Source organism: Nicotiana sylvestris, chromosome 12 (assembly GCF_000393655.2).
Source record: "Nicotiana sylvestris chromosome 12, ASM39365v2, whole genome shotgun sequence".
In the NCBI taxonomy this organism is placed as follows: Eukaryota; Viridiplantae; Streptophyta; class Magnoliopsida; order Solanales; family Solanaceae; genus Nicotiana; species Nicotiana sylvestris.
The window spans coordinates 132,233,567-132,259,283 of NC_091068.1; the positions used below are offsets into that span (position 1 = coordinate 132,233,567).

General features: G+C 38.1%; 4 protein-coding genes across 4 annotated transcripts; all 4 read right to left on the bottom strand.

The window, feature by feature from the left end:
- Nucleotides 1-2,697: 2,697 nt before the first annotated feature.
- LOC138883759 (protein FAR1-RELATED SEQUENCE 5-like) lies at nt 2,698-3,246 on the bottom strand. The gene is made up of 2 exons (XM_070164470.1): nt 3,136-3,246; nt 2,698-3,087 (listed from the first exon to the last, which is right to left on the bottom strand). The coding sequence occupies exons 1-2, from the start codon at nt 3,244-3,246 to the stop codon at nt 2,698-2,700; spliced, it is 501 nt and encodes a 166-aa protein (XP_070020571.1).
- A 398-nt stretch (nt 3,247-3,644) lies between these two features.
- LOC104227500 (protein FAR1-RELATED SEQUENCE 5-like) lies at nt 3,645-4,058 on the bottom strand. The gene has a single exon (XM_009779748.1). The coding sequence runs from the start codon at nt 4,056-4,058 to the stop codon at nt 3,645-3,647; it is 414 nt and encodes a 137-aa protein (XP_009778050.1).
- Nucleotides 4,059-12,460: 8,402 nt separating this feature from the next.
- On the bottom strand, nt 12,461-15,497 carry LOC104227497 (probable protein phosphatase 2C 4). Its single transcript, XM_009779745.2, has 4 exons — nt 14,062-15,497; nt 13,727-13,840; nt 13,236-13,500; nt 12,461-12,967 (listed from the first exon to the last, which is right to left on the bottom strand). Exons 1-4 carry the CDS (start codon nt 15,274-15,276, stop codon nt 12,852-12,854), a joined length of 1,710 nt encoding a protein of 569 aa, XP_009778047.1. The 5' UTR covers nt 15,277-15,497; the 3' UTR covers nt 12,461-12,851.
- A 4,283-nt stretch (nt 15,498-19,780) lies between these two features.
- On the bottom strand, nt 19,781-20,637 carry LOC138883760 (uncharacterized mitochondrial protein AtMg00810-like). Its single transcript, XM_070164471.1, has 3 exons — nt 20,344-20,637; nt 20,102-20,179; nt 19,781-19,909 (listed from the first exon to the last, which is right to left on the bottom strand). The coding sequence occupies exons 1-3, from the start codon at nt 20,635-20,637 to the stop codon at nt 19,781-19,783; spliced, it is 501 nt and encodes a 166-aa protein (XP_070020572.1).
- Between the last annotated feature and the right edge of the window lie 5,080 nt (nt 20,638-25,717).

The window sequence follows — 25,717 nt, forward strand, 5'->3', positions numbered from 1 at the left end:
GGAGTTGGGAGCGCGATCGGAAGTGAATTTGGAGGTCCGTAGGTCATTTTGAGGTCGTTTGGCTAAAGATAGAAATTTGAAGGTTTTTGGGAAGTTTGACCGAGAGTTGACTTTTTGATATAGGGGTCGGAATCCGATTCTGAAAGTTGGAGTAGGTCCGTAATGTTGAATACGACTTGTGTGCAAAATTTGGGGTCAATCGGACGTGATTTGATAGGTTTAAACATCGAAAGTAGAAGTTTGAAATTCTAAAGTTCATAAAGCTTGGATTGGAGGCCGATTCGAGATTTTAGCGTTGTTTGATATGATTTGAGGCCTTGAGCAAGTCCGTAATGTGTTTTGGGACTGGTTGATATGATTGGTTAGGGTCCCGAGGGCCTCGGGTGGATTCTGGGTGGTTAACATATCGAAAAGGGGAATTTTGAGAAGAGCTGAAGGTTGCTGCTTCTGTCATAACCGCACCTGCGGTTGGTGGACCGCAGGTGCGAGACCGTAGAAGCAGTCCTAGCATCGCAGAAGCGGCCCAAGCAAGCCAGGCCAGGAACCGCATATGCGGCTCCGCAGATGCGGTCTCCAGACCGCAGAAACGGTCCCATCCTTCTCTCCCCATTTCGCAGATGCGATCATCTTCTCGCAAATGCGGAAATCACTGAGGCAGTGAGGTTCATTTAATACGAGTTCTTAGCCATTTTTATCACTTATACACTCTTCCATTGGCAATTTTGGGAGCTTTGGAGAGAAGACTTCCACTTAGCATTGTGAGGTAAGTTACCCCACCCATCCTTAGTTTAATACTTGCGTATTAGGTAGATTAAACACTAGAAGTTAGGTAAAAATCAAGGGGGTTAGAGCAAGACCTAGGGTTTTAATAAAAGTTAGATTTAACTACGAAAATGGTTATGGAATTGATTAGAAATCATTTATTCTTGATTTTTAGGTTATAAAGAACAACTTCCTTTGGAAAATTTCGGAATCCGGGCACGCGGGCCCGGGGATGAATTTTAGGAACCTTACACTTAAGCTTGGGAAATTGGTTTAATAATTAGAATATTAACTTTTGAACATGTATTGACTATTTCTTACCCTATTTGAATAGTTTTGGATCGTTCGGTTCCAAATTGGAGGTTTGAGCGCGTTCTTGAACCGGAGCATAGGCTTCGGAGCGAGGTGAGTCTCCTTTCTAACCTTATAAGAGGAAATTGTCCCCATAGGTGATTTAATTGGTTATGTGCTCCTATTTGTGGGGGCTACGTATGCACGAGGTGACGAGAGTCCGTGCGTAGCTACTATTATGTTATTGTCCGGGTAGTCTAGCACCCAAAAGCATGCTATACTTGGAATATTTGTAAACTTATTAACAGCTTGAATTGCTTAAATCTCATCGAATTAGTAAATGAATTTCTAAACGAGTTAAACTTCATTTTTCTTAAATCATTAAAAGAGAATTGGCTTTTATTGGAATAAATATTTCTCGATAAACTCTTAATTGGCTGTTTGACTGTATATATCTATGTGTGCCTGCATCGCATGTATGATTCGCGAGCGGGGTATTTGTTTATTTAATGTTGACCGCATCGCATATATAACGCGCGAGAGGGGTAATTGATACATCTATGGTTCGTGCCGTTCGACCCTCGGCAGTGCACATTTTACATTTCTATTGGATCGGGTCGTACGACCTCGGCATGATATGCGCATACTTGTATTTCTTGCCTGAGAATGTTATGTGATAATATTTGCCTTCCCTGGCCAGATATAGTTGATAAGCATAATGAAAAGTAACTTTGGAAATTCGTACTTATTTGAGATGTTGTTTACCTATTATCTGATTTTTTTTACCAGTTTATAATTACTTTATAAAAATTCATGATTTTCTCACATTTTCACTATATTATTATTGGACCACTTGTAAATGTCAAAGTCGACCTCTCGTCTCTACTTCTTCGAGATTAGAAGGGATACTCATTGAGTACACGTTATTTTCGTACTCATACTACACTTTTGTGCATTTTTGTTGCACAGGCATATGTATCTCTAGGGGCCTACTGGGCGTAGCAGCATGGTTGATACGGAAACTTAGGTGAGTTGCACTTCTCAAGGCGACCCGCAGCCAGTAGAGTCTCTTTCAGTTATCTGTATTTATTTTCTGTCCAATATTATATTCTGGACGGTTGTTGCATTTTATTTCCTTCTTAGTAAATGCTCATGCACTTGTGACACCGGGTTCTGGGATGATTATGGGGTATCTTATATTTACTCCCAAACATTCTTTTATTTACATTGTAAAGATTGTCTTTTACTATTAAAATTGAAGGAAAACCTTAGTTTTCAAATTGTTAAAATGAGAACTTAATCAAGTAACTTGGTTGGCTTGTCTGACAGCAGTGTCCGACGCCATCACAACCCTTAGTGAATTTTGGGTCGTGACATATATGGAAGCATAGAATACCTCTTGTTTCAAACCATTTGCAGCTGCAACTTAGATATTCGTCAATACGTGTATATTCAACCGTGAATACAAATGGATCTCTAGTGTTAAAACTCCTGAACGAATAATCTGCGATGATGTAATTCTCCACTCCAGTTGTTGGTTAATGGTCTTCAAGGGTGCTGATTTCACAACGGTACAATTTCCTTAACTTTACTTGAAAAAATTTCAAACACTTCACGAGTATAACGTGTTTGAAATTTTTCCTCCTATGCAAATTCAGATAAACATTTTGGTTCAAAGCACCTTGACCTATATTCAGCTTCCAATTCTTTCTCGAGCTTAGTTCTTATGGCTAACTCATATTGCTGAATAAATAGCTTCAAAGTGCTTTGGCGGGTGATGAATCCGTCAAAGAAAGCATGCATTCCTTCACTTCTTTGTGTGGACAACATCCCAGCCCAAAAGTGGTCATTGAGGTATACAAGAACCCATTTCTCTTTCTCCAAATAAAGCTTATAAAACCAATCCCTTCCATCTAAGTTATATTTTTCAATATAATCAGTCCACCGTCTCTCAAACTCAGCAACGTTAATGCTATCAAGGACTAAAGCCTTAAATTCTGCCTTTGCAATCTTACTATCAAGAACTCCGCTTAACTTCGTAGGCAACTTTGCGAGTATGTGTCATATACAATATCTATGTACCGTATTTGGCATCAATGCATTGATGGCAGCCTTAATACTATCACATTGGTCAGTCATGATAGCTAATGGATGAACATTGTTTAGATCCCCAAGCCATGTAGATAGCACCATTTGTAACTTGTTATATCCTCACTAGACATAAGAGCACATCCCAAAAGTATGGACTGCCTATGCTGGTTGACACCAACAAATGAAGCAAATGGCATATTGTATCGATTCACAAGATATGTGGTATCAAGGCATATTACATCATGGAACTCCTCATATGCAACCTTAGAGTGTGAATGAACCCATACGACATTACGAAGTCGACCAAAACCATCCACATCTACGAAGTAGTAAAATTCCCTATCTTTTTGTTGCATGTCACTGAAGAACTTGAGTAATGATTGTGCATCCCCTTCTTGCAACTGAAGCTTTCTACTCTTCAAAATTTAATTTCTACAGTCTTTTGGTGTACAACCCAAATTTTCGGGGCCAGCAAGTACTTCAACGACTCTTATATTTTTTTAGGGTCTTAAGCCAGCAATATATTTGGTTGCAAGAGTTCTCTTAAGAGACTTATTAAGCGATATGTGTCCAGCCATCAATCGCGATAGTGCTGGTTCCAATTGATGATTATGTTTTTTAACCACCTTTGAAACACGCCACGAACCATTCTCCTCCAAATTTCCATTTATTCTAGCACGACAGTTCCTCCTCTTGGTAACATGCTTATTCCTTGGTTTCCTAGACCTACCACAACCATATTGCACATACCTAACGATATCACCACCTTTTTTATTTGATGTTCTTTTGACAATGCAAAACCCCGATAATCTTGCATGTTCTTTGTAAAAATCAAACATAACATCCTTACTACTGAACCGCATCCCAGTAATTGGACCAATTATGAGATCTTCTTCATTGAACTCATTAGGCATTTCCCTGTCCTCTCCAACTTCTCCCTCTTACTCTAATTAATGGCCGCCATCATCATGATTATCACCATTATCATCATCATCATCAGTAGCAGCAGCAGAAACATCGTCAACATGATTTTCTCCATCATTGAAGTTGTCATCTGAATCAATGTCGATCAACTAATCTTCATTCATCAAACTGTCGTCCGAATTCAACCCCAATGATATGTGTAATGCATTCCTTAGTTGTGCTGACCTAGTTTCTAGGCCGTTATTCGGGTTTAATGGCTTCAAACTAGTTTCTAGGTTAGCATTCATGTTTAGGTTTAGGGAAGGGTGGTGAATTATGTGTTTAATGAAAGCTCTCTTAGCATAAGTATATGGTATGACAAGGAATAACGTATAAATGAAAAAACAATATTATGTATACATAATAGACTTTTGATCTTCCCATCCATATAAATTGCATTTAAAAAAAATGTAATGAGAGAATATACGAAGGCTGTCATCCGTATATACGAAGGCTTTTTATCTTCCCATGCATGAGAGAATGATGATTTATGGGATCAATGTTTTGGGATAATCAAAATTTATTAACTAATTTTGGAGGGAAAAATGGCCATTAAGTCAAATGTGAAAATAAGGGCTTTACTAGTTGTAGACATGTGATTTTTGACCCTCCCCAAGATCTTTTATATATTAGCGTAAAATATTTAATTTAGGCATAATATAGATATTTTAAGTAATTTTGACTCTTTTACTTTATTTTAGTACAAGAAAACAAAAATTACAAAAAATAAGTTCATTAATATTTTGTAGTCATTTTTAATCTAAAAAATATATATATAAAAATAGTATCGTATTTTTATTTTTAATATAATGTTTGAAAATACAAAAAATAGGTTTGTTTAATGGTTAGTTTTGTTTTAATAATTATTTTAATAGTAGGACTAATTAATAGATGGGCGCGTATTTTTAATCTCATTCGCGGCAAAGGAATAGAGCTTGGGCTCGAGCAACCCATTTTCTGGTCTAATTTTGGACCTAGCCCACAATTGTCAAGCCCATAATTCCTAGGCCTATACCCCTTAACCTAAAAACCCTACCCAAAAACCCTAGAATAGATACTATATAAAACACGGATGAAAAGAAACGAGGGGGATAGACATAAAAGCTGCGCAATTTTTCAGAAGAGCCGGACCCTTTTCATCGTCTTCTGGACAAAATTAGAAGAAGTAGCGAACAAAAAGCGAAAAATACCTAAGACAATGGAAAATCAGCCGCAATACACATGCTAGAGACCCCAAGATCTTCATCTTCTTCATGGAACTTTAGACAGTCCCTAGCGCCATTGTTCCTCCACCATTGAACCACCCAATACCGTCGTCTTCTCCGGCGAGCTGGCAGGCTGGTAGCCATGCTTAGCCATTGACCACTTCTCTCTTCTCCCCCAGCCCAACTCTCATACCATATCCTAAAACAACCCCCCAGCTGCGGTGAAAATAGTTCAAAACGACCACCTTCCACTCCATTTTGACGGCAGGGATCCAGCTAAAGAACACCATGTAAACCAGCTGTAAATCACTCTTATACCTGCTGAAAAACACCATGAAAAGCAACTCCAAAATAACTCCAGCAGTCAAGGTTTAGCTAAGGTCGATCGAGATTGCCGTTCAAATTTCCGGTCAAAGGCGTCCAAGCCATTTTTGTTGTTCGCTGCTCAAGTTTTGTCGGCTTTATTCTGCTGTAAATCTCACTTGGAGTTGTCTACTAGATCAAGACATGGAAAATTATTTGGCTTAAATGTTTTGTTGTGCGCTTCTGAGAATGAGAGATTGTGATGACACTGGAATAGAAAGTTTTAATGCTTTTGCTATGGAATCTACGTTATCAGGTACTATGGGTTTCTTCCTAATCCTGTTGATTAATTATTTTATGGTTTGTTTCTGTATGTTTATCATGCTAATAGTTGGATGGTTTTTTTTTACTGTTATTTAAGTTGGGCTTCGTATGTTTTTTTATCATCTTTTTGGTGCAATGTTATTTTTGTTTATGTAAGATTAATTCCTTAAAAATATTTTTTTTACTTGGCAACATAAGTTGTGTTTTAGACTAGTCGTAGCTTGTTTTAGGTACGTTAATTAAATAAATCATCATAGCTACGGGTACGGTTCCTGTGACGTAGTTGTGATATTAAATTTCGAATTAGCTTTAAATATGAATATCTTCAATTCGTTTAGTTGAGTAGATTTCGAGGCGTGCCATTTAGCAAATTCTCATGGCCCTCACTTAATTAATTTTAATCCTTTAGAAGTCGAGGTGTGTCATTAGTTGAATTCTCCCTGGCATGCACAAATTTAAAAGGCGTAGTTGCTTTAGGTACGATTTTAATAAAATTACATTCTTAAAACTCGGGTGCGCATTGATGCGACCCAAATCCAAATCTCAACGGAGTCAAAATGTATTAACAACCACGGGTGCATTGATTGCGACATGGTTCGAGACACATTTCACGACGTTGCAATTCTTTTTTTAAAAAAATAATTATAATAAAAGCGGTTCAAAATTAAATAAAAGGCACATAAGCTAGCATGTGTTAAAATCAGATAAAATCAAATACAACAGTTGAGCGACCGTGCTAGAACCACGGAGCCCGGGAATGCCTAACACCTTCTCCCGGGTTAACAGAATTCCTTACTCGGATTTCTGGTTCGCGGACTGTTAACAGAGTCATAAATTTCCTCGGTTCGGGATTCAACCGGTGACTTGGGACACCATTAATATCCCAAGTGGCGACTCTAAATAATTAATAATTAAATCTCATTTCGATTGTCCTTTAATTGGAAAAACTCCTTTACGCCCCTGCGGGTGTAGGTGAAAAAGGACGTGTGACACTAGTATTTCACGAGTATGGTCATTGTTGGGCCACGATGAGTTTGGCCGAACAGTAGCACTCTTTTCTTTTATCATGTAAATAATCTCATATTTATCCTTGATTTTAACTCTTCGTGAACTAAGTGAAATCTAATATCAAAATACTCCCGAAAAAAAATAAAAATTACCTCCGTTCTTACCTATGATTTAAAATTATCTTTCGTCGTACTTCAGATTGGAACTTGGAGTCAAAAATAAATATAAAATGATTTTTCTATCAATATGGGCTCGTTTGATACAGGGGATAAAAGATAATTAGTCCCGAAATTAAATTTGAGATGAGTTTATCCCACATTTGGTTGGGATAAAATCGTGGTATACCTAATCCCAAGATTAGTTATCCCAAGATTGTAGTATTTTTTTAATTCCTATGGGAGGGTGGGATAACTAACCCCGAGATAATTAATTATGGGATAATTTGTTTCCCAACCAAACGCCCCCAAGGGTACAAATGGTGCCAAATTGCAAAGGAAGGAAAAATTACTCCCTCCATCGCATTTTATATGGCCCGGTGTTGCTAGACACAATGTTTACGAAAGAAAAATAAAATAGAATTTATAATGTAAAACAAGTCATTGAATAACAACTTATCTCATTTATACTAAGCCAATTAATGCAAGATATATGTATTTCATATATACATTTTATTACTTACTCATAATTAATTAAAATATATTTACTCTCATTTTGATTTTTAATTACAACAGTTAAATAGTTTAATTTGTTTAGGTGTAAATACATTGTTTTAAAATATTAAAATATATTATTCTCTTTTGAAACAAACTAAGAAGAAAAATATGACATATAAATTAAGATAAAATGGTTAAGATATGTGAAGTAGTAGATGAGTTATGAATGTTGACCCTTTTTTCTCTCATTTAATCATTTTCTCTTTATACTAGTTCAAGGCTTCAAGCAGTAGTTATTTCCATGGGTGATGGTGATGGTCCAAAATTCAAAACCAACTCCTTACGGGGCGGAGGCAGAAGTTGAGCTATAAGTTCAATTGCATTTAAGAGTTTTTGTTCAAATAGTGTATTTTGTGATAAGAGATTCATTAAATATGTACAAATATTAAATGTAGAACTCAATCATTAACACTTGAAGTTGTCATTCTATAATCCAGAATCTATATGTCACGATCCGGATTTCTTACCCTCGGGAGTCGTGATGGCGCCTACTAGTGAAAGCTAGGCAAGCCGACCATTTGCACAAATTATCTTTTTCCCATTTTTAATTCTTTAACAAGTGTGAATCAACAGTTATAAACAACAGAAATTTAAAGCAAGCGGAAGAAACGATAAACCATTAGAATAAATATCCAATACAACATCTTAAGCAAAATCTACCCAGAACTGGTGACATGCTTCACAGACAGTCTAGAATTTACTACAAACAAGGTCTGAAAGATAACTAATGCACTGTTTCTGAAATAAGTATATGAAACAGGATGAAGGGATAGAGGGAGACGCCAAGGCCTGCGGACGCCTGCAGGACTACCTCGGAATCTCCAACTGGACTGAAGGCAGCCACCCAAGCTAAGGTCCGAATGTTGCTGCTCTGGGATCTGCACACAGTGCAAAGTATAGTATCAGCACAACCGACCCCATGTGCTGGTAAGTGCCTAGCCTAACCTCGGCGAAGTAGTGACGAGGCTAGGACCAGACTACCAAATAAACCAGTACAGTTATATAATATACAGCGGAAAACAACACAGAAATATGCAATTAAGGATGGGAGAGGGAAACATGCTGCGGGGGAAGTTCATTTACCAACAGTAACTCAGGAGAAAAGCATAAGGAACAATTTAAAACTTGCAGCAGAAAGAATAAGGAAAATCGTAACCAGTCAATAACCACTTCTATCATTATTGTTGCGGTGCGCAACCCGTTCCAAATCATAAAAATACTGTTGCAGCGTGCAACCCGATCCAAATATAATATTACTGTGGCGTGCAACCCGATCCAAATATATATTGTTGCGGCGTACAACCCGATCCAAATATAATATTGTTGCGGCGTGCAATCCGATCCAAATATAATACTGTTGTCGCATGCAACCCGATCCATATCATTATATACAATTCAACACCAATCACTAAAAGACTCCTGGCAAGGGAACAACAAGAAAACAACACTATCCCGGCAAGGGAATCGACTATACAAGTAAATACGTCCCGGCAAGGGAGCCAGCTATAACCAAACTTGTCCCAACATTTAACTTTACAAGAAACCTCAACTAGCATCAATACTCAACCATAAGCAACCTCCACGAGAATAACCGTAATTCTTGCCCAACACAGAAAATCAACAACTTAGACATTCGTATTACTTATTAAGAACACAACAATTTCAATTTAAGACTCACGGGCATGCTTGACACCAACGTATAGATACTCGTCACCATGCCTATACGTCGTACTCAAAAAATAACACATAGAAAATAGGACACACTCCTAATACCTCAAGCTAAGGTTTGACCAAACACTTACCTCGATGCCACGAACACAATTCAAGTCTCAATTATCGCTTTACCTCTTGATTCCACCACCAATTCGCTTGTATCTAGCCACAAGTTACTTAATTACATCAATAAATACTAAATGAATCAATTCTAATGCATGAAAATAAGTTTTCTAAAGTTTTTCCCAAAAAGTCAAAAATTGCCCCAGGCCCACATGGTCAAAACCCGAGGTTCGAACCAAAACCAGATTACCCATTCTCCCACGAACCCAAATATATAATTTGTTTTGAAATCGAACCTCAAATCGAGGTCCAAATCATCAAAATTTGAAAAATCTAGGTTTTACCCAAAACACCCAATTTCTCCCATGAAAATCATTGATTTTGAGTTGAAATCATGCGAAAAGATGTTAAAGATTAAAGAAAACGAGTTAGAAATGACTTACAATCAATTTGGAAGAGAAGTTGTCTTTGAAAAATCGCCCAAGAGTGTTTTGGTTTTGAAAGAGTTTGAAAAATGGAAGATTTTCGGCTAAGTTATAAAGTTGCAGGTCGCAGATGTCGCATTTACGACTAGGGTTCGCAAGGAACCTGCTACCTTCGCATTTGCGATCATATGTTCGCAATTTGCGAACTCGCATTTACGAAGGTGGTGTCGCATTTGCGACCAATGGCTACAACTGGGGGCATCACATTTGCGGGGTAATGCTGGCCTGGGCTCTTTTGCATTTGCGAGCCAGGCTTCGCAAATGCGAAGCCTGCAGGCCTGCAATATACCAACTAAAATCTGCAACATCCTAAGTCCAAATTCCACTCTGTGACCTATCCAAAACTCACCCGAGCCCTCGGGGTTCCAAACCAAACGTGCACACCAACCTTAAAACATCATACGGACTTGCTCGTGCATTTAAATCACCATAATAACATCAACAACTATGAATTTAGCATCAAAATCATGAAATCACTCAAAAACATCAAATTTTCTAATTTTCTCAAATAAGGTCCGATTCACATCATTTCAAGTCCGTTTCTTACCAAATTTCACAGGCTCGACTCAAATCATATATAACACCTATACCGGGCTCCGGAACCAAAATACGGGCCCAATACCAATGGTTTCAAACATAAATTCTTCTCTTTATTTCATAATTAATTCAGCAAAACAATTTCTTTCAAAAGTTCATTTCTCGGGCTTGGGACCTCGGAATTCAATTCCACATACGCCCAAGTCCCATATTTTCCTACGGACCTTCCGGGACCATCAAATCATGGATCCAGGTCCGTTTACCCAAAATGTTGACCGAAGTCAACTTAAACTCATTTTAAAGGCAAAATTCATTATTTTTCACAAATTTTCACAAAATGGCTTTCCGGCTACGCACCCGGACTGCGCACGCAAATTGAGGTGAGACAGAAAGAGATTTTTAAGGCCTCGGAGCGCATACTTTATTTTTAAAACAAGTGATGACCTTTTGGGTCATCACACTATAAGACCGAAATCATAGCTTCGCCTTTGCTGTCTTATACAATAACAAAAAACTCAGTATAATCTTATAAGTGAGGTCTGAGGAGGATAATGTATACGCAGATCTTACCCTTAAGGTGACGAGATGTCAATACCACAAGAAAATATCCAATATTTTTAGCTTTCACGTAGCTGACTTAGCCCCTCCATGCATATGTATCTAACTGGTCTAATTTTATTTATTTTTGTTTTATTCATTTCCTTTGACATCATCAGATAACTTTCCATCCAATCAATGTCGTGAACAACCTTGGCTAATGCAGTCTTTTTGTCCGCTAGCCTTTCAGTCAACTGCTTGTAAATCTTTTGGCTCTTTCTTGATTTGTTTGTAGAAGTTGTAGTACTATATATAAGTTAATTAACCGATGCTACCATATTTCTAACGAAACTAGACCACCAATATGCTGCTCCTTTCTGAATATTTCATAAGGTCACGAGCATGAAATTTGTCAAAGGGCGAAAAGCGTTAGTAAGCGCTCCCTCTAGCGAAACAACCACTGGTCGCCCTTAGTGATCCAAAACATCCTTTCGCTTACGTGAGCAACGACCCCTAGCGCCCAGAGCAAGCGCCTTTAGTATTTCCGACCGCCTGCCTTTCGACCTTGACATTCCAAACAACCAATAGTGCTGTGTTAAAAACAACCGATAGCCCTAGTGACGACTCGTGGGGGAGCTAATGAAAGTCATCTCGCTCATCTAACTCAATAGGCACTGGTGCATATTATGTTCCCAATCTATGAAAGAAGAGTTGAATTCCCCGGAAGAAGATAGGGTTTTAGGCGCAAAGCACAACAGCTCAAAGGTCGACCTCTTCCGAGTCAAAGCTAAAAAGGAAGTCGGAGCTTGGTCCACATCGAGAAAAAACGTTTGTAATGAACGGATCTCTGATGGTCGAGCCTGCCAAGGACACGGAACCCAGCACCACCTACCCGAGCCAAGGTACTCAACCTTTGGATAGTGTGATCTTTAGCTAAATAAGGTGCAACGAAGAACAAAATAAAAAACATATATGTAACGCAAGGAAAAATCATAATGATTTTCTTAATAAATAATATATGTTTTAGCCAATCATATTTTATGTTTAGTGCCGTTCTATTCAAAATAGAACTTGTGGGCAATAAGGTGCACACCTTAGTGTCTTGTCTACTAAGTGATGCGAATCGCCTAGCCTGAGCTTCTATGAGCTTTACGGCTTAAGCGCACCTCAAATGAGCCTTTGACCATATTGGCATGATTATGATGGCTGAATTTTTTATTATTAGCTTTAATTGACTCTCTCCATTTTCTGCCAACTGCCTCCTTTTAAAGAACGCTAGATGATTAATTTGTAAATTCTTCAACTGCAGATTTCTAATGGATTCTTGAAACTTGAAAGTCGAAAATTATATCACCATTTCGTACCTTAAATCCTTTTATTTTACGAGGCCTCTGAATTTCAGAAGTTGTTGAACTCCAAGACCAAGACCACTTATCCTAGTTATTTTACTGCGGTGCAGCAAAAAACTGTCTTTTCGGCATTGAAAAAGGCAGCTCGGTGCACTAAGCTCCCGTTATGCGCGGGGTTCGGGGAAGGGCCGAAAGTCCTCCCCTCTCTAAACTGACCAAATACTGACATGTAACAACCAATATTAAACAGTGTTAGTTAGGCAACCTGGACTACGCACTGGAATCACAATGTCAAAAAGAAGCAGGAGTTAAATTTATCGGTAGCTTTTCAATCAGCAAGCAGAAGTCTTAGCCTCAATCTTATGTAAAAGCCTAACTTGTGTACTATACACACTACAGGCAATAATGGGGTAACAAATGTTAACAGCAAAAAGTATTTGATCTTTCCTATGGATTTTCTTTCTTTTCTGATTGTAAGAGTTCAAAATTTCTCTTAGTATAGCTTATTTAAGCAGATGATCGCCATAGTTTTCCTTCGAAAGATATAATGATAATTGAGACATCATCATGGTACTGTCGACGATCTCCAGGTGGTATGTCAAGTAATTCATGGAAATTCATGCCTGCAAAAATCCAGAAACAAAGCTCTCGAGTTGAATGCCTATGAAAAATTAGTACTTATAGATCAAGTACGAACGAAGGGGAGCTTTGGAGCAACAGTAAAGTGGTCTCCGTGTGACCTATAGGTCACAGATTTGAACCGTGGTATCAGCCGCTGATGCTTGCATCAGGGTAGGCTGCCTACTCAGGACCCACGTGAATGTGGGATGCTTCATGCACTGGGCTGCCTTTTTTATTGATTTAAGTACAAATCTGGTGTTATGCAATTACCAGCTTTCTTAGCAGCTCTGAATAATACTTCTTCAACAAGATGCTGAGATGGATCTCCCTCAGGGAATATAGACATGAAGTTTTCAACTTCAGAGACTGCTTCTTCGTTGGTGAAGTATTGGTAAAGTCCATCAGAAGATAAGATCAAAAATCTGTCTCTAGGACCAAGCTTATGGTGGTAAAGTGATGGCAAACAGTTGATGTAAGGGGAATTTCCAATATAGTCAATTCTGAACATCTCTAGTAGTGCATTGTTCCATTTGGCCTGTATAATCACACAAGTCGAAAAGACATCAATATTAGCGAGAAAACTTAGAAAAATGGATTTAGTTCAGATGAAATGCAGTAACAAAACAGTAACAAGTTTAAAAGTTTTGGACATTCAAGGTATTTTTATGAGCATAGATGCAGAAAGTTAATAACAACATCAACAACCTAGGGAGGGTAGAATGGAGGCAATGCAAAACGTGTAACATTAAGGTTAAAGTTACCTCTTTGAGATAACCTGCCCCGAAAGCTCGAGTAACTTTCAGGGAACCCTTCACTCTATCATTTTTAATTACAGAAACATCATCAGGATGCTCACTTCTAATCCTGAGAACTTCCTGCAATAATTCATAAGACAAGTCCAAGAATTAGTATATGAAACAGGGGAAAACAACAACAACAACAACGACAAACCCAGTATAATCCCATAAGTAGGGTTTGAGGAGGGTAGTATGTACGCAGATCTTACCTCTACCTGGTAAAGGTAGAGAGGCTGTTTCCGATAGACCAAAACAGAATCTTGAATTATATGTTTACGTAGAAAGGCTAGAATTTGTACCTCTTTATCAGATGTGGTATGATCCATGGTGAGTTGACAAGAAGTAAGATTAGATTCAACTCTACATAGTGCATCAATGCTGTTTAGATTTAGACTTTCCTCGTTTATCCGTCCCAATTTGCTATCAAAAGGATCGGATTCAGGATTTTGAGCTAAAAGTGCTCTACTATCTCCAACATTCATGAAGTAAACATCCTTACCATTCAACAACATTACTAAAACACAAGATCCCATTAAAGCCAACTCAGGATTCTCCTTTAGCATCATATCAGCCATCTCCAAATACGACGCCTCAGTTTTCCTTAACGCCTCTGATAACGCCTTCAAGATATCGAATTGGTCAATACCCGCATCTCCATTTGTTCCCAAATTGTTCAACTTCTCATCAAATTCTTGACTCTGATGTACCAATCGAACAATGTCATTACCCGTCGAATCCTCAGAAATTTCTAACTTGTCATTCCAAGGAAATCTCTTGAGCTCTTTGATGACATTTGAATAGAGATTGTTTAACAGAAAATCTGTAGCATCAGGCCCATTAAATCCATCATAAATCCCAACAAAAACCCAACCATGTTCTTCAGAAACCACTATATGTACTCTGTCTTCCCCTGCTTTTCCCTGAGCCCACTGAACATTTCCCTCAACGTCATCAGCCAAATTAATTTTATTCTTCTTCTCTATAAAACTCATTTCTTCAATCCCCAGAAAGGAGCTTGACAAAACTTTCCTCAAACTTCTAACTAAATAGCCCCGCTCGATTGGGCCAGAGACAAATCCCCTCTCGGTTGGGCCAGAGCCCGAGCAAGAAACTCGGGAGATCGGGCCCGACCGAATAGAGGCTACTGATCTTCGGGGGATAGGTTGAAGAGGAATAGAAGAGAATAAAGGTGAGCTTTCGAAAGCTGAAGACGATATGTCAGTATAAGTGTAGAAGTCGAAAAGTGCAGTAGAGAGAGGTGTGGAAGCGTTAGCCGATATGGAAGCGCCGGAGATGGTGCGAAACACCGTCGTTTGGCTGCTGTTAGTAGAGGAGGAGGAGGAGGAGGATTCATCGGAGAAAGAAGGGTCTGGCCGGATGTAGCAAAATGAATGGCCTAAACCGACGTCGTCGAGATGATCGGAGAGATTCACGGCGATATCGTGGTGTCTTTTCGAGATTTCTCCAACATCTCCGGCGAAACAAAGCTTCAATTTTCCCATCCCATTACCCATTTGGAGAGAACGACACTATGTTCTTTTCAGATGTTTATTAAAGTGATATGATTTATTTTTGGTTCCTACCGATATAAAGCATACTGCATTTAAAAGAAAGGAAATCCTCATTAACAGAATCATAAAGACGGAGATATCTGAAGCTGGTTGTCATTAATGGTTTTACTCATTGAGATTTAAGAAGAAAGAAAGAGCTAAAGTTTGAATTTAAATAGGGAGGAGTTAGGAATATATAGGTTGAAAATATCAGGTGGTTTAAGTTTTAGTACAGTAGTAGTATTTTAATTCAGAAAAGGGAAGAGGAAAAGGTAGAAAGAGAGAGTGGAGAGAGAGATGGAAGAAGGTGGTTGACTTTCGAGTTTTGATACAAAAGTTTATGTATATGTTTCTTGGGGTGGGCGTTAACATTGATTATTGACAAAAGTAAGAGCTAAAGCTGTGCGATTTTTTAAATATTTGACAATTTTTAAAGTCAGAAATGGAACTTGGAGCCACACTCGCAAAGGAGGCTGGCTTATTCGCATGGTGTGCTTTTTTATGAAACATCAACTGGAACGAATGATATTGGTAAATATCCATTTTTCCGGTCCGTTATTAGAATTTATTCATATTTTAAATTGTTTTGATAACGTATTTATGCGAAAATACAAATTTGGATATAAATACTCCTATCTAAAATACAGAACAAACTCCAGGATTGGACTTTGAATATTCATAAGTTCAAAATCCAATAATTGTTCCCGGAGTTTAAATGACCTGAAGCAGTAGATTTCAATTGTTAAAGTATAATGTGAATTAAAAAATCATGAATCGTTCCTAGATTTTCCTGAATTTTGCACTAGTAAAATGTACAAACACCAATAATTTTCGTGAATTTTGTATTTAAAGGTTAAAAATTACTGACGTATAATGTAAATTCAAAAATCATAAATTGTTCCTAGATTGTCCTAGATTTTGTACTACTAAAGGTTCAAAAATCAATAATTTTTTCTGAATTTTGTATTTAAAGGTTAAAAATTGTAGAAGTATAATGTGAATTTAAAAATCATGAATCATTTCTGGATTTTGCACTAGTAAATGTTCAAAAACTAGGAATCGTTCATGGAGTTGGGATTTTGTACTAGTAAAAGTTAAAAATTGCTGGATTTTGAAAATTTTAACATTGTTTATTGGGATTTCACTTGTCAAAATTTCGAATTCTAGTACCGATTATTGGAGAACGGTTCTATATTTTAGTTGAGGAAAATACGTCAAGTTAATAAATCAGCGATTACTTTATCATTACAATTTAAAATCTGGCTAAACTCTAATAGCCGCTCCAAAATATGGACAACCTAGCTAATTTTTACTGTCTATATATTTGCATACATTTCAACTTATTGTATCACGTAGTATATTATCATCACTATATTTGCATACATTTCAACTTATTGTATCACGTAGTATATTATCTTCACTAGCACAGTATTAATAAATTTTTCTATCAAGTCTTAAACAGATAAAAAAAAATCACAAAGTTTTTTGTTTTTGTTATTTAAATAAAGGACTCACAATTGTTTTTATTTATTTTATTGATTGTTAGACCACCTTTAAATACTTAGCCTGCTTCTCCTCTTTATTACTCATCTTGAATAGCTCCTCCTCAAAAAGTTGTTTTTATTGAATTGATCAACTCCGTCTCTATTTGTTTGCCAAAATAATTTTTACTGTTATAATTTACTAACAGATGTATCACGTTAGTATTTACCGAATGTAAAATCTATTAGAGTATCTTAATTATATGCTTGTCCATACTAATTAATTTTAATAGGAAATATGATATTTCACTTGGGATTGTTGTATTCCTACCTGTTCGGATGAAAGATAAGAACATTGGTACATCTTCTCCCAAATATTAGTCGTTTTAATAAATTAAAATTATTTTTAAATGTTTGACTTTTGTTTCTTTCAAATCGGGACATTTGCATCTATACCCGCTTTTTGGATTACGTTTTAACTTGTACCCGCTTTGCAAAATAAATTGCAAGCGTACCCACTTTTTTCGCGTAACTTCAGCATACGGGGCTGAAGTAGCAAAGACAATCACGCAAACTTCAGCATTCTAGTAGACGAGCCTGAAGTAGCGAAAATTGCTGAACCAGGTGTGCCAAAGTTTTTGTTTGTAATTGCTGAACTTATGCATGTTTTAACTGAAGTTTTTCACGTAAACTTAGTGTTGGCTAATTTTTTTTTTTTTGTAATTGCTGAACTTAAGCATTCTAGTAGTTGAAATTTATTTTGTTTACTAATATAAGGAATCAGATGGGAAAAGTTTATTCACTAGAATATAGAGAGAGAATGAGGTTCGTTAGAAGCATACAGAGAGAGAACAGTAACTTAAAACTTATCTTGCAAATTGTGGAAATTGACCGTTTCAGCTTTCTTAATTGAAGTGTAACAATGCCTTTGAGTCTTTGAATAAGTCACATGATGTGTGAAATTATACCAATAAGCTTTTTCACGTAAATGTCTACTTTTCGAAGGTTCTAGGACTAAGTTTGTAGCTAGCAAAAAGGATTATAGGAGTATTTGTTTTGAAACGGAAATGGAAGTGGAAGCAGCGTGAGGAGAATAAGGTTCGTTAGAAGCATAAATCAACTAAAGTTCACCAAATATAGAACAAAATTTCGACTAAAACATGTTGAAGCTCAGCAAATAGAGAACAAAACTTCAGCTGCTAGAATGCTTAAGTTCAGGAATTACAAACAAAAACCTCAGCCAACACTAAGTTTACGTGAAAAACTTCAGCTAAAAATGCTGAAGTTCAATAATTACAAATAAAAAACTTCAGTAAATAGAGAATAAAACTTCAACTACTAGAATGCTTAAGTTCAGCAATTACAAATAAAAACTTCAGCTAACACTAAGTTTACGTGAAAAACTTCAGCTAAAAATGCTGAAGTTCAGCAATTACAAACAAAAACTTCAGCAAATAGGGAACAAAACTTCAGCTATTAGAATGCTTAAATCACCCGTGGTTGGGTGGGTAAATCACCAGTACGTTCCGCTGCAATTCAAAGTAATCTTTCACAGTATTATTGCATGTTGCTGGTATGGACCGTTTCCCTGCTTGGTGTTGTTTCTGCTACAGTCAAATATATTCCCATCTTTATGATTTTATTCACAGTATTATTAATGCTCTCTGTTTTTTAATCAATTTTCAGGGGAATATTTTTGAATTTACGTGCAAGGTTGATGGTATTAAAAAAGGCTTGAAATCGTCAAAGTTGATATATGAACATGACAACATCTCCTTGTGTAGTTCAAAGATATTGAAAATGGGTGCTTAATTTGTTTTGATTCACTTTTAATAAAATGGCATGTTTGTCATAGAGCATTTTGTCACTGTTATTCCATTTTTACATATTCTTGGCTTCTCTCAGAAGGGGTATACGTATCACTATAGAAGAAGAAAAAAAATGAAGGAGAAGAAGGAGGAGGAGAAAGAGAGCTGGAGTTGTTTAAAAAGTGGGTACAAGTTAAAACTTTAAAAAAATAGGTATAGGTTAAATGGGGGCGACCAAATAGAGCGTCCCGTGCAAATTTTTATCTCAAATCTACCTTTACGGTTCTAATTAATGGAGTGTTAATTAAATGAGATATTTAAGGAGACGTAAATGATCTTAGAAAAATAATTTAGTAATTAGGGTTATTAAATAATTTTATTAAGAAATGTGCAAAACCTTGAAAGATAAAGAATATTGTATATAGGTAAAATCGAGCCCATTGAATACCTCGATTTCCCGGTAAGACAAACAGAGCAGAGACATGATCGTAAGGAACTGGAATCTGGGGGAGGAACCCCTCGTATCGGGGTTCGAGCAAAACACCTATCCTCGGAGGCATCGGAACCACGTCCTCTGGGTCCGGTTCGAGTCTTAAAATTTCGAAGAACATCATAGGTTAATTTGAGCTTTAGATCCGATTGTTAAAGATTAAAATCTCAAAATCGTAGGTCTCAATTTCACACTTTTATCAGTTTTTTTCTTTACATCTTTTGACCGGAAAAAAAGAAGAAGAAGCAAATCATAACAATTTCTCGTATTAATGTGAACTACATTTTTTTCCCCATAAAAACATCATAAATCGAATGAAGTAAAGGGAATTTTCATTAGGGTTCTATGTTTGAGAGAGAGAGAGAAACAGTTCTGCCATTGCAATTGAAAATGACCCGATGGGTCTTTCTATAACTTTATCCCATTATTTATATAATGAGCGTGATACTAAATGGGACAAAAATGGGCTAAACATGAAAGTGGGCTAAAAATACAAAGTTACCCAAAATAAAAGAGAAGACTAATTAAATAAACTTTACAAGAGATCAGTGTTTATGTTTAAGCTTAGATGCTAAATAAGCCATTAGCTCAACACCCCTCCCCCCTCAAGTTGGAGGGGGAAACCACCTTCAACTTGCTCAAAAGATCATGATGAAGAACTCCAGGTAAAGGCTTGGTGAGAACATCTGCTAACTGTTGAGAACATGAGAGAGAGAAATCAGCCCATCAGAAAGTTTAGTCCGAATAAAATGACAGTCAACCTCAATATGCCTGGTCAGCTCATGGAAAACTAGATTCCTGGCTATGTGTAAAGCAGCCTGATTGTCACAAAACATAGAAAAAGGAAGAGAGACAGAAATACCAAGGTTAGTGAGCAATCTAGATAACCAAGCCAATTCAACAACCACCTTACTAAGGGCCCTATACTCGGCTTCAGCAGAGGATAAGGATACAAGTTACTTTTTGGACTTCCAGCTGATCAAACTACCCCCCCAAAATCACACAGAAACCAGTGACAGATCTGCGAGTATCAGGGCAGGCTGCCCAATCACTGTCTGAGAAAGCATGTATAGAAAAATAAGGGGAGTCTGAATAAAAAAGTTCCATATACACAGTTCCCTTAAGATATCTAAGCACATGCAGGGCAACAGACATGTGAGGAACTCTAGGAGATTTCAAGAACTGGCTTAAATGTTGAACAACAAAACAAATGTCAGGTCTGGTATATGTAAGGAAGAAAGAGCTTGCCTACCAGACTTCTATACTTGTCAGGAGAAGGAAACAAAGCATTAGAATCAGCATGCAATTTACTATTGAGGTTTAAAGGACAAACCACAGAGGAAACATCAACACAATCAAATTGTTGCAACAAGTCAGACACAAACTTTTTCTGATTAAGAAGAACCCCACCAGGAATAGCAGACACTTCAATGCCTAGAAAATAATGCAAGGACCCCTGGTCCTTAATCCTAAACTGTTCATCCAAGAATTGTTTGAGTGCAGAAATTTCAATTGTATCTGTCATGACCCTAAACCCGAACCCCATCACGATGGCGTCTCTCGTGAAGACAAGGCCAGCTGACACATTCCCATTTCAATATTAAGCAATTAAGATAATAAGTATTAAGTCTTAAACATGATAAAATCCCAAAATAAGCAATGAACAGTACAATTTGTGGAAATAAAACCAACACAGCCCGATATCGGGGTGTCACCAGTCATGAGCATCTATAATAATACTACAAGTCTGAAAGAGTCTACTCAATTTATTACAGAACACTAATAAGAGACAAGAAATGAGATAAGGGGAGAAGCACGGGGCTACGAACGCCGAGCAACTACCTCGTGAACTCCAGAATCTGTTGGAAGCTCTCAACCCTCGCCAGCAGGACCTGAAACGTCTGAATCTGCACATGGGGTACAGGGAGTAAAGTGAGTACTCCAACTCAGTGAGTAATAATCATAAATAAAGACTAAGAAATATAAAATCATGTAAGGCACATCACAGGCTATAAGGAAGCAGTAAAAACCAGTAAAAACAGTGAAAATATATAAAGTCATTTTAGTTTAGTTTAAACTTAATGAAATGCCTTCTAAAACTTAAGCAAGTAAATGATAGGCAACAAGGAAAGATAAACACATAAAGGATCTCCCCTCGGGAACAATGTCAACAAAATCCGCCTCTCAGGCAATATCATAGAACAACACCAGCCCCTCGGGCTATATCTCACATCACAATAGGTACCCGCACTCACTGAGGGTATGCATACTTCTGGAGGGGCCCCTTACGGCCCAAGCGCAATAGCAAACCATCTCGTGGCATCATCACTAGGCTCTCGACCTCACATCAACAAGCCACCTCGTGGCGTACAAATCTCAGGCCCTCGGCCTCATAATCATAATCAGTGTTTCCTCACAACATAGGCCCTCAGCCTTACTCAGTCAGAATCTTACAAGCCACTCGGGAAACAGTCAAACATGATGCTTAGCCCAGAATATCATTTAAAATATCATTTAAGTGTTAAAACAGAGTAAACATAACTGAGTTATGAAAACAGTAGAATATAGCATGACTGAGTTCAAGTATAAAGTCAAAACAGTGAGGAAATATCAGTAAAAATTCCTAAGGGTTAAAATAGTTGGCACGAGGCCCAAATATGGTATTTAGCCCAAAACATGATGATAGCAAATAGTTTTCAGTCAAATACACAGTAAAATAGTCATTCGGGACGGACTAAGTCACAATCCCCAACAGTGCATGATCCCACGCTCGTCATCTAGCATGTACGTCACCTCAATATAGCACAACGATGTGCAATCTGGGGTTTCATACCCTCATGACAACATTTACAATCATTACTCACCTCTATCGGTCCAAATCTCTAGCTCGCGATGCCTTTACCCCTCGAATCGGCCTTCGGATGCTCCAAATCTAACCAAAATCAGTGCAAAACCATCAAAATATGCTAAGGGAACAAAGCCCACTCGAAAGAAATCAAATTACAACACAAATCCCGAAATTTGCCAAACCCGACCCCCGGGCCCACGTCTTGGATTTTGATAAAATTTACATCAATAGACTCCTTATCACTCCCCGAGTTCATTCATACCAAAAGCATCAAAATCCAACCACAAACGACCCCTCAAATACCAAATTCTAGGTCTCCAACTATAAGCCCTAGTTCTTCAATATTAGGCTTAATTTCCATGATTACTTAGGTAGAATTCACATTAGAATCGAGTATTAAGTCCATGAATCTTACCTCCAAGTGTTTTCCCTTGAATCCCTCTTCAATCATCTTCAAAAAGCTCCAAAATCGCTAAAAAATGGTGGAAGTTAACCCCCAAATCGCGGACAAGATGACTATTTAAACATTCTGCCCAAGCCTCAATTCCTTCTTCGCGAACGCGGTCAACGCCTCGCGTTCGCGAAGCACAAATTAACTTTGACCAAAAAATCCTCTATGCGAACGTGACCAGCCACTCGCAAACGCGATGGATCCTCAGCTTGATCCTTCGCGAACGCGCTCCCTCTCTCGCGAACGTGATGAACAAAACACCCTAAAACCCACCTGCCCAACTTCCTCTACACGAACACGCTCCCTTTCTCGCGAACGCGATTCATAATCTCCCAGCCCTTCGCGAATGCGGAGCCTCCCTCGCGAATGCGAAGGTTAAATCCTCAGCCTCCTCAACTAACCCTTCGCGAATGCGAGGGCCTTCTCGCGAACGCGAAGGTCAAATTTCTCTGCAACACTTCAGCAGTTTTCTGCAATTCTCAACAATATGAAATGGTCCGATTGATTACCCGAAACTCACCTAAAACCCTCGGGAACTTAACCAAACATGACAACATATCCCATAACATCATTCAAACTTGTTCCAATCTTCGGAACACTCAAAACAACATCAAAACACCAAATTCGCATCGGATTCAAGCCTAAGAATTCCAAAATCTTCTAAGTTACGCTTTTGATAAAAAACCCAACCAAACCACGTCCGGATGACCTAAAATTTTGTACACACATCCCAAATGACACAATGGAACTACTGCAACTCTCGAAATTCCATTCCGACTCCAATATCAAAATCTCACCTATCAACCAGAAAACGCCAAAAATTCAATTTCGCCAATTCAAGCCTAAATCTACTCCGGACCTCCAAAACACAGTCCAATCACGCTCCTAAGTCCCAAATCACCTCCCGAAGCTATCCGAACCATCGGAACTCACATCTGAACCCTCTAACATATAAGTCAATATCCGGTTGACTTTTCCAACTTAAGCTTCTTCAAAAGAGACTAAGTGTCTCAAACATTACCAAATCCTTTCCGAACCCGAGCCAACCAACCCGATCATATATACAACTGATAGACAAAGCAATAAGAAGCAGAAATGGGAAAAATGGGGTGGTAACTCATGAGACAACTGGTCGGGTCGTCACAGTATCATCCCCAGTTATAATGATATCATCCACATAAACTGCCAAAAAAACAAGATACCCAGGTTGACCCTTAATGAACAAAGAGTAATCATTAAGAGAACGTGTGTAACCTCTAGATTACAAGGCTTGAGATAGCTTGGTATACCATTGCCTTGAAGCCTGCCTCAACCCATAAAGAGACTTTTACAATTTGCACACAAGAGGGGTAGAAACAGAGGGAGCAGGAACACTAGAGACACTCAACCCTTGGGGAAATTTCATATACACCTCCTCATCTAGGTCACTATGCAAAGAAGCATTGTTGACATCTAGTTGAAAAAGATCCCAGTGTTTCTTAACAGCCACACCAATTAAACATTTGATAGTAGACATCTTAATGACAGGAGAGAATGTTTCTGTGAAATCAACCCCTTCAACCTGAGTATCCCCACTAATGACAAGCCTAGCTTTATATCTTTCAACTCTCCCATCAGCCCTGTATTTGATTTTGTAGACCCACTTGCAACCTATAAGTTTTTTACTAGGAGGAAGAGGAATAATGTCCCAAGTGTGATTGGCATCCAATGCATCAAACTCCTTTCTCATGGCATCCTTCCATACTGGAACCAAAGCAGCTTGAGAGTAATATAGAGGTTTAGATTTGAAAGGAGAAGTAGAACAAATGGATCAAGAAAAGGAAAAAAGTTGACGTACATAGTCTGTCACGACCCAAATCCGAACCCGGTCGTGATGGCGCTTCTCGTGAAGACAAGGCCAACCAACACTTCCCCTTTTTCCAATTATTAACAGTTAAGCATTAAGAAATAGTCAAAACATGATAAAATAATCCAAAGTAGCAGATAATGTCATAAATACGCGGAAGAACAACCCAACACAACCCGATACCGGGGTGTCACTAGTCATGAGCATCTATAAGTCATAATACAAGTCTGCTAAGTCTATAAGCTAGTACAAATGTCTGAAAAGAGATAGAAATGATAAAGGAGGAGAAACACAGGACTGCGGACGTCAAACAGCTACCTCGTGGACCCCGATATCTGCTGGGAGCTCTCAACTCGTACAAGCAGGATCCGCAATGCCTGAATCTGCACACAGAGGTGCAGGAAGTAAAGTGAGTACTCCAACTCAGTGAGTAACAAATGTAAATAAAGACTGAAAGCAAGAAATCACGTAAGACACAAAGCATTCTATAATGATGCAGTAAAACAATAAAAACAGTAAACCAGTGAAAGATAGGTAAAATTCTTTAACTCAAACGTAGTGTCATGAAAATCCCTTTTCAATAATTAAGCAGGTAATTGACAGTCAATTATGAAAAGTAAACATACAAAGGTTTTCCCCTCGGGCACAGTATCAACAAATCTGTCCCTCGGGCAACATCTCAGAATAGTACCAGCCTCTCGGGAAATCACATAGAATAATACCAGCCCCTCAGACTCAATCTCACATCACAATGGGTACCCGCGCTCACTGAGGGTGTACAGACTCCTGGAGGGGCCCCTTACGGCCTAAGCGCAATATCAAGCCACCTCATGGCATCATCACTAGGCCCTCGGCCTCATATAAATCAAGCCACCTCATGGCGTACATATCTCAGGCCCTCGGCCTCATAATCAGTATCAAATGTTTCCTCAAAACATAGGCCCTCGGCCTTACTCAGTCAAAAATCCTCACAAGCCACTCGGGCATTAGTAAAACATGTTTCTCAGCCCAAAATATCATTTAAAAGATCATTTAAGTGTTAAAACAGAAAGTAAACATGGCTGAGTACGAAAACAGTGAAATATAACATGACTGAGTTCAAGTATAAAGTCAAAATAGTGAGGAAATACCAGTAAAAATCCCCCGAAGGGTTCAAATAGTTGGCACGAAGCCCAAATATGGCATTCAACCCAAATAATGATAATAGCAAATATATTTCAGTCAAATAAGTGATAAAACCATCAATCGGGACGGACCAAGTCACAATCCCCAATAGTGCACGACCCCACGCTCGTTATCAAGCATGTGCCTCACCTCAATACAGCACCACGATGTGCAATCCGAAGTTTCAAATACTCAGAATATCATTTACAATCATTACTCACCTCGAACTGGTCAAATCTCTAGCTCGCGATGCCTTTACCCCTCGAATCGGCCTCCTCTCGCATCGAATCTATCCAAAATCAGAATGAGGACGTCAA

What these genes read in the sequence shown, in the direction of transcription:
- LOC138883759 (XM_070164470.1), bottom strand. Translation starts at nt 3,246, where the DNA reads ATGGTGCTATCTACATGGCTTGGGGATCTAAACAATGTTCATCCATTA. An exon ending in ATGCATTGATGCCAAATACG is followed by an intron (nt 3,088 to 3,135) that starts GTACATAGATAT and finishes TTGCCTACGAAG; the next exon opens with TTAAGCGGAGTTCTTGATAG.
- LOC104227500 (XM_009779748.1), bottom strand. Translation starts at nt 4,058, where the DNA reads ATGCCTAATGAGTTCAATGAAGAAGATCTCATAATTGGTCCAATTACT.
- LOC104227497 (XM_009779745.2), bottom strand. Translation starts at nt 15,276, where the DNA reads ATGGGTAATGGGATGGGAAAATTGAAGCTTTGTTTCGCCGGAGATGTT. An exon ending in ATACCACATCTGATAAAGAG is followed by an intron (nt 13,841 to 14,061) that starts GTACAAATTCTA and finishes GAATTATTGCAG; the next exon opens with GAAGTTCTCAGGATTAGAAG. An exon ending in GGGCAGGTTATCTCAAAGAG is followed by an intron (nt 13,501 to 13,726) that starts GTAACTTTAACC and finishes GTGATTATACAG; the next exon opens with GCCAAATGGAACAATGCACT.
- LOC138883760 (XM_070164471.1), bottom strand. Translation starts at nt 20,637, where the DNA reads ATGGGGTTCGGGTTTAGGGTCATGACAGATACAATTGAAATTTCTGCA. An exon ending in CTGACAAGTATAGAAGTCTG is followed by an intron (nt 20,180 to 20,343) that starts GTAGGCAAGCTC and finishes TTTTTTATTCAG; the next exon opens with ACTCCCCTTATTTTTCTATA. An exon ending in TACTCGCAGATCTGTCACTG is followed by an intron (nt 19,910 to 20,101) that starts GTTTCTGTGTGA and finishes TGTGACAATCAG; the next exon opens with GCTGCTTTACACATAGCCAG.